Below are 7,676 nucleotides of genomic sequence, written 5' to 3'. Positions count from 1 at the left end.
AGTTGGCGTCCGGGAATAGAACCCAAACCGTTCTCCCTTTTATTCCCTTGCGCCTGCGGAAACCTACAGGGGGCGCCGACCTGCGCGCAGGCGCAGTCACCGCAACCGCGTCCCTTTAAGAGGATTCCTTTTGCCTCCTCCGACCCTTGCGCTTCCGCTCCGCGTTCCCATAATGCAGTGCGGCTGAGCGCCTCAGAGCCCGCGGGACGCAGCGGGGGGACCCGGACTGAGGCGGCGGCGGCGGCGACGTGGGCTGCGGCGGGCCCGCGGCGTCGGGCTAGGCGGATGTCGGGCTGGGCGGACGACCGCGGCGGAGAGGGCGACGGGCGCATCTACGTGGGGAACCTTCCGACCGACGTGCGCGAGAAGGACCTGGAAGACCTGTTCTACAAGTACGGCCGCATCCGCGAGATCGAGCTTAAGAACCGGCACGGCCTCGTGCCCTTCGCCTTCGTGCGCTTCGAGGACCCCCGGTGAGGGCCCCGCCCGCCCGCCTTCCCGCCGGCGTGAGGCCCGGCTTCCCGCGTCCCCTCCCCCTTCACGCCCTCCCCTCCCCCTCCGCGCGGACCCCTTAGGGCGCCCCCGGCTGGGGGACGAGGCTTCCCTTCCCCGCAGGCTCCGGGCCGCCCTTCGCTTCGTCGTCACTTCCTTTATTGTTATTTATTCTTTTTAACTTAAAAAAACAAACTGGGCCTTGGGAAGGTCCCAGCCCACTCAGGCCGGCCTCATGGATGGCACAAGTTCCCACTCCCTGCCCCGCGGCTGAGAGGCAGCCTTCACGGGGAGGCGGCCCCGGAGCCTGGGAACTTCGGGTCCCCAAGTTAGGCGGGGAGAGCCCAAATCGCCGGGCGCCCTTTCTGCCCACCCCGTCCCCCAGGCCGAACTCGCCGTTGGGGGGGAAGAGATTGCAGGGACACGGGAGTCTTTGGAAGTCGTCAAGGGGTCTCTGTGGTCGAACAGAGCTCCACCCTCGCGTCTGTCAAGGCCAAGGTCTCATCCTTAGAAAAGAATCAGGGATTTGGGAGCGCTTCTAGAACATCATGAGGGGGTCTCCGATTTCACTGTTCCCTGGTGAGGGAGGTACCGCTAGGTGCAAAAGGGCCTCAGGGGTTTGGAAACTGTGCCCCAAAACTGGCTCAGAGGGGTCTTTGTGATTGAAGGCATTGAAGCCCCTCATGCCGAAAAGGCCCAGGAACTTGTTTAGAAGCTACTGCACTGTGTGGCCACTCCTCTAGGGTAAATAGGACCTCGCTCCTGTTTTCCAGCATCGTCTCAGGAACCACTTTATTTAGTCTCCTCCTTACAGGAAATATCTGTAAGCGAGAAACGTCTGTAATCTACCTGCTGTAGGGGTATTGGGCAACGCAGGCAGGAAGCAGCCTGAGGCTTTGTGATGGCTAAAGACTGACAGTTCATCCTGGTGTCTTGCCATTTGCCTCAACGGTGGATCTAGCCATTTTTTACACTTACACTGGAGAAGCGTCTCCATTGATTAGTAACCATACCAATGAGTTTTTGAGTAGTTGGTGTGTGTCAAGTACCATGCTGTGTATTATTTAGTCTTTTTAGCAACTTATGAGGTAAGTACTGTTAACCTTATTTTAGAGTTGAGGAAACTGGTTTCAAAGAGTTGTTGATAAAAGTTGGTAAAAAGACTAGGCTAGTAAAGGATCCAAGTAGGATTTGAACCCATAGAGAATATGATTTTACTGTATTGTATGCTACGTTGTCTTCTTTCTTCATTCCTTTGATAATAGAAAAGCTGTCTTTTGATATTACTGGGTGTCAAGTTCTAAGCAAAAGCCCTGTGCACATAACGTCTTATTTAATCCTTACAATAGCCCTGTGAGATGTGCATACTACTTACATTTAGAGATACAAAAACTTAATAAACACCCAGAGATAGCTACTTGTGAGTAGCAGTAATTTGAACTCCGGTCAATTTTTATTTGAAGTCTGCTCTTAAACTCTATTAGCATTCTGTTTCTCTCTCACTGCATTGTAAATATAGCCAGGGCCACGCTGGATGTGGTCCTTGTTGCTTTTAGTCTTGTGACTAGAATCTTGATAAGTGAGTATGTGCCTGTGACAGTATAATGGTGCCCTCATTGACAGATCTTGAGCTCTGCTTGTCCACCCAAGCCCTGAGCCTGTTCTCCCCCCATCCAATATTGGAGAACCAACTTGGCATTCCTAACTCTCCCACAGTTCTAGAAAAGACTTAAAATATACCCACAGAGTGTGGTTTTAACAATGTGGTTTTACCTTGCAGAAAAGGTATACTTGAGAATTCCCATATTGCTCACAAAACACCTGTCTTTTGAACCTTACATCTTTTTTAATGGAATTTTCTTTCTATAGGCTTTATGGTACTAGGCCTTATGGCAGAATAATAGGGAGTGAATGTATGGTGTACATTTTGAGAAACTGCTAACCAAGATCAAGGAAACACTTATTGGCAAAATCATTGAGCAACAATTTATTCATTTAAAAAATAATCCTCTTATAACCTTTTCTCACCCACTGAGTATCATTTCATACCTAGAAAGCCCTGTGTGTCGTAGTTGTAAAGTTTAATTCTAGCATCATGAAAGATCTTCAGAGCAATAGTGCATAGTAGCAGTAGCAAAAAGGTCTTGTTTTTCTCGTGGGGTGTTTGTTTTTTGTTTCATTCTGGAATTCCCTCTTGTTACTCAAGCCATTCACTCAGCAGTCAGCCAGCCTCCTGGGTAGCACTAACTTCAAACTCTTCTTTGCAGAGATGCTGAAGATGCAATTTACGGAAGGAATGGTTATGATTATGGCCAGTGTCGGCTTCGTGTGGAGTTTCCCAGGGCTTACGGAGGTCGGGGTGGGTGGCCCCGCGGTGGGAGGAATGGGCCTCCTACCAGAAGATCTGATTTCCGAGTTCTTGTTTCAGGTATGTTTCTTTCAAATTGAAGTGATTTCATGTAAAACACTTTGAGCAGTCTGACCCCTGAGAAATGTTAGCTGTTGCTTTTCAGTGCATGGGAAATGTGGGGCTTTCTTTCCAATAGCCTATGCATAGTGACAATCCAAAGTCTAGACAGGTATCCTGCCATTGAGGCAGGTATCCTGAAAATGAAACTAGCAGCCCTGGTGGGACATAAACGTGCATCTTATAAAAAGGTATTCTAGTGGTAAGGAGAGAAGATGATGGCACATTCCCTTCAATTGGAATTCCAAGATGTTTTCTTTTGGAATGTACCTTGGTGTTGGACTTGCTAAAAGGATACTCCGGAAGCCAGATTTGAACAACTTACCCAGCCTTATATCATGCAAAAGGCCAGATTTTGTGGTGGTTTTGGTAAAATTATTTAAAAAACCAACTAACAGTTTGGAGTGTTGGGGATTGTATTGTGAAATATAGAGTATAGAATAAAATGTGTAGTGTTGACAAGTGATAAAGTGCTAAACTCAGAAGTTAATTTATCTTTCTAAAATATCAGGACATTGGTATAGACCTGGGCCCTTCTGCAAATTGCAGGATGAGTTTTAGGGCCTTGGTGGAGTGAAATGTATTGAGGGAGCCTGGCTCCTTTTTGGATGTGAATGTCACTCTAAAAAACCAATCACACCCAGCTTCCATGGTGCTTGACTTAGTTACTTAGTGCTGCTATAATAGAAATGCCACAAATGGGTAACTTTAACAAAATTTATTTTCTCACAGTTTAGGAAGGTAGAAGTCTGAATTTAGGGTGCTAGCTCTAGGGGAACGCTTTCTCTGTCAGCTCTAGAAGGTCCTTGTCTCTTTGAGCTTTTGCTCCTGGGTGATCTTCATGTGCCTTGGTATCTATCTCTCTCTTCCCATCTTTGCTGCTTTCACTTGTTGCTTTAATCCGTTTTATATATCAAGAGTCTGACTCAAGAGGTATCCTACACAAACCCTGCCTCATTCACCTAACAAAGACAACCCATTCCCAAATGGGATTATAGCCACAGGCCTAGAGGCTGGGATTTATAATACATATTTTTGGGGGGAAGCCCTGGTGGCACAGGAAGAACTCAGCTGCTAACCAAAAGGTCAGCAGTTCGACTCCACCAGCCAGCCACTCCTTGGAAACCTTATGGGGCAGTTCTGCTTTGCCTTGTAAGGTCACTATGAGTCAGAATCAACTCGATGGCAATGGGTTTTTAAAAAAAAATTTTTTTTGGCGGGGGGAACACAGTTTAGTCCGTAACAGTGCTTAAGGATGATACTTTAGGTATCTGCCTATCTTGTGTCCCTTTGTAATTTTTTTAACCCCAGAACTCTATCTGTTCCCTCCTTCAGGATGTCATATCTTTTTTTTTCTCTCCATGCTGCTCTGAAATGCTGCTTAGAAAACTATTAGGAAATGGCTGCAGTCCTGAGCTGTGAGCGGTAAACACAGCCTTTGAGAGCAGGAGCACATTTCCCTTTCATGAACATCAGGTAGGGTTGTATGACTGCCGACTAGTTTTAGCATCTGAGTCTTACCTTTCCCCTCACTGTATCGAAGAATGTTGGTGATCTTTTAAGAGGTACTTTGTCTGATTTGAGCCCTGGTGGCACAGTGGTTAAAGCGCTCAGCTGCTAACCAAGTGGTCAGTGGTTTGAGCCCACCAGCTGCTCCACAGGAGGAAGATGTGGCAGTCTGCTTCCATAAAGATTACAGCCTCGGAAACCCTATGGGGCCGTTCTCCTCTGCCCTTTAGGGTCGTTAAGAGTCAGAATCAACTCTAGTTTTTGTCTAGTTTGTCAGTCATTCACACTGACAAGATAAACTCTTTTTAAATTTTTTAGTTGTGTTGTTACCTTCAGCTACGCTTTGGTTATTTCACTGGCTGGTTTCAAAATCCTCGTGTTCTGGGAGTCTGGCTAAGCAAGAAAGAAATGGTATTGATAAATGTCATAATGGTACTAATAAATTTCTTAAAGGAATCAACTAGAACTCAAATTTTCAGTAGGAGTTTGGTATTAATTATGAAGGACAAAGAGGCTATGAATTCTGAGATACTAAACCTGTTAGGGGATGGAGGACGTCTTGCTCTCTGTTAGAAAGCCATGGTCTCTGGAAGATTAGCTTAGGATCAGTTTCTTAAGGTGGTTTACCAGACATACCTTAGTGCTCTTCTCTGGTTTCATGTCTCTTACAAAGCTTTGTGATTTGGGGACCGTCAGGATTTAAAAGTAGTGATCGACAGAGAAGGGACTCTAGGTGTTGCTGGCTGTTGGTAGGATGGTAACGTGGTCAAAGTGTAGCTTCTTTTCATTATGTTCTCTTTGCCTAGGACTTCCTCCATCAGGCAGCTGGCAGGACCTGAAGGACCACATGCGAGAGGCTGGGGATGTCTGTTACGCAGATGTGCAGAAGGATGGAATGGGGATGGTTGAGTATCTCAGAAAAGAAGATATGGAATATGCCCTGCGTAAACTGGATGACACCAAATTCCGCTCTCATGAGGTGGGTCCTCACCTTCTGCTGAGGTGCTCGAACCTAGGGTACACCACCTGAACCTGTCCTAGCAGAACTAGCTACAGACCGTGCATTTACTGCCACTTAATAACTTCACAGTACCACTAAAGCCGTATCACAAGTGGATAGAGCTGGGTGATTCACCATGCCTAAGCCCTGCAGGGTCACAGCAGAGAGAAGTCTGCATTCATAGTATGTGTAACTTGGGGAGAATGCTGCCCCAGTCTGTCATAATGTGGTGAGCTGTTCTGTGATAGCCCTTTCACAACTGGCTTAATCTGGAGTGTCCCCCAGCGAACCTAACCAATATGGCTGCCCCCCCTCTGGGTCTCAGCTGGGCTCTATTGGGTGACCTCATCAACTTGGCCCTTCTAGCTCCTGCTGTCCCTGAGTTGTCACTTGAGGTTTCTTTTCCCAAGGCAATACAGGGCCCTCTGAAACCTGAGCGAGCTTGATATTTTCTTGTTGGTCACCTGAGCTTAGTTCTTGATGTCCTTCCTTTTAGCAAGGTGCTGCTGCTTTGTATCTCCCCATCAGCTCAAGTGGTGGCTATCCCTTTGCTACCATTGAGACCAGAGGCCAGACCACCAATAGGATGTTCTTTTTTCTTGTTACCCTGCCCTAACTAGAGTTGTCTGGGGGATGTAGACTTCTGGGCTTGTTTTTCTTTAGGATTCAAATAATTCCCTCGTTTTATGGCTTGGAGGTTGGTCTTTGCATTACTTAACTATGCTTTTGCTCAAACTATCCTCTAAGACTTGAGTTTGGAGCAGAACTGGTCAGCACCTGGCTGGCCTTCAGTTATACTGCAAAGCAGGGCCTCAGTAGGTTAAATCCTGTTACTGAGTTCATCTTGGGAAAAACACATGCCTTCTTTCGCCTTTAACGTTTTTAGATCTTCTGAGGATGCTGGCAGAGGGCAAAGGGTCTGGAGACAAGGCCAACCTAGACATGACTCCTGCCGCTTATTTCCTTAGCCAAGCTACTCTCTGGACCCCAGTTCCTCCATATGCAAAATGGTCACAAGAATGATACCAACTCACAAGACTATGACGGTGCCTAGAGTTTCTAGCCCAGGTCCTGACATATGGGAGGTGTTGAATACAGGTTAGCTCCTTCCTAGATACTCATGCATGAGGTGGCAGGAGACTGACCTCTGAGAACCTTTCCAGTTCTTAGGTTCTGGGGGTTAGTAGCAATAATTTGGATGTTATTAACAACGATAGCTAACATTTGGGCATTTATCACATGCCAGGCTGCTACTTACTGTGCCAGTTGTTCTCATGTTTGAAATGGGGACAGTAAGAGTACCTACCTTGTAGTGTTACTTTGAGGGTTTAGCAAGATAATTCATGTAAAGTACCATGCTACGTCAGGCACGGTAAGTGCTTAGTAGTTTAACTATTATCGTTAGCCAGGCATGTTTAGGTATTGGTCTGCCCCCCCGCTTTCTTTTAATATTTTTTTTTCCTTTCCTCTTTTTGTTTGAATTGCAGGGTGAAACATCCTATATCCGGGTTTATCCAGAGAGAAGCACCAGCTATGGCTACTCACGGTCTCGGTCTGGGTCAAGGGGCCGTGACTCTCCATACCAAAGCAGGGGCTCCCCACACTACTACTCACCTTTCAGGCCCTACTGAGACAACAGGCGATGGGATTTGTTCTTTATTTTTTAGTGTGAACTGAGCTGCTTTGTGCTCAGAATCTACATTCCAGATTGATGATTTAGTGTCTTAGGAAATTTTTTTAATTTTCTTTTTTTTTTTTTTTTTTAAGGAAAAAAAAAAAAACAAAAAAAAAACTACATAATTTCTACCAGGGCCATTATTAGCAGTGAAACATTTTAAACTGCTGAAATTGTGGTTTTGGTTCAGAAACAAGTTGTATATTTTTCACCCCTGATTATGGGAAAAAAATCAGTGCTGTGTCTTTGTGGGTTGCTCTGCTATGGAGATCAGCAGTAACTGTGACTGAGCCGGCCCATTCTGTTTAGAAATATATTTTAAACGTTTAGTAATTCACATGTGTCGTTGTCGTTGATTAAGTTCACAGATTTCACCAAACAGGTACACTGATTTAAAAACACCATTGAGTTTTAGTAGCAGCTTGTACCCAGTGAGTAAGGAGGAAGAGTGTGTAGCTGTACATGGGGAGAAAGATAGTTGATCTGATGGTGATTTGAGACTTTAAATCCGAAGGGCAGGTTCAGAGTTCTCT

At 46.0% G+C, this 7,676-nt stretch overlaps 1 protein-coding gene across 1 annotated transcript; it reads left to right on the top strand.

Moving 5' to 3' along the window:
* Window positions 1-249: 249 nt before the first annotated feature.
* On the top strand, window positions 250-7,480 carry SRSF9 (serine and arginine rich splicing factor 9). The gene is made up of 4 exons (XM_064272288.1): window positions 250-473; window positions 2,760-2,920; window positions 5,275-5,447; window positions 6,956-7,480. The coding sequence occupies exons 1-4, from the start codon at window positions 286-288 to the stop codon at window positions 7,097-7,099; spliced, it is 666 nt and encodes a 221-aa protein (XP_064128358.1). The 5' UTR covers window positions 250-285; the 3' UTR covers window positions 7,100-7,480.
* Window positions 7,481-7,676: the final 196 nt, after the last annotated feature.

The sequence above is a fragment of the Loxodonta africana genome, chromosome 19 (genome assembly GCF_030014295.1).
Source record: "Loxodonta africana isolate mLoxAfr1 chromosome 19, mLoxAfr1.hap2, whole genome shotgun sequence".
Classification (NCBI taxonomy): domain Eukaryota; kingdom Metazoa; phylum Chordata; class Mammalia; order Proboscidea; family Elephantidae; genus Loxodonta; species Loxodonta africana.
Note: the sequence above shows the minus strand (reverse complement) of the source record. Positions and strands in the feature narration are given on the sequence as shown.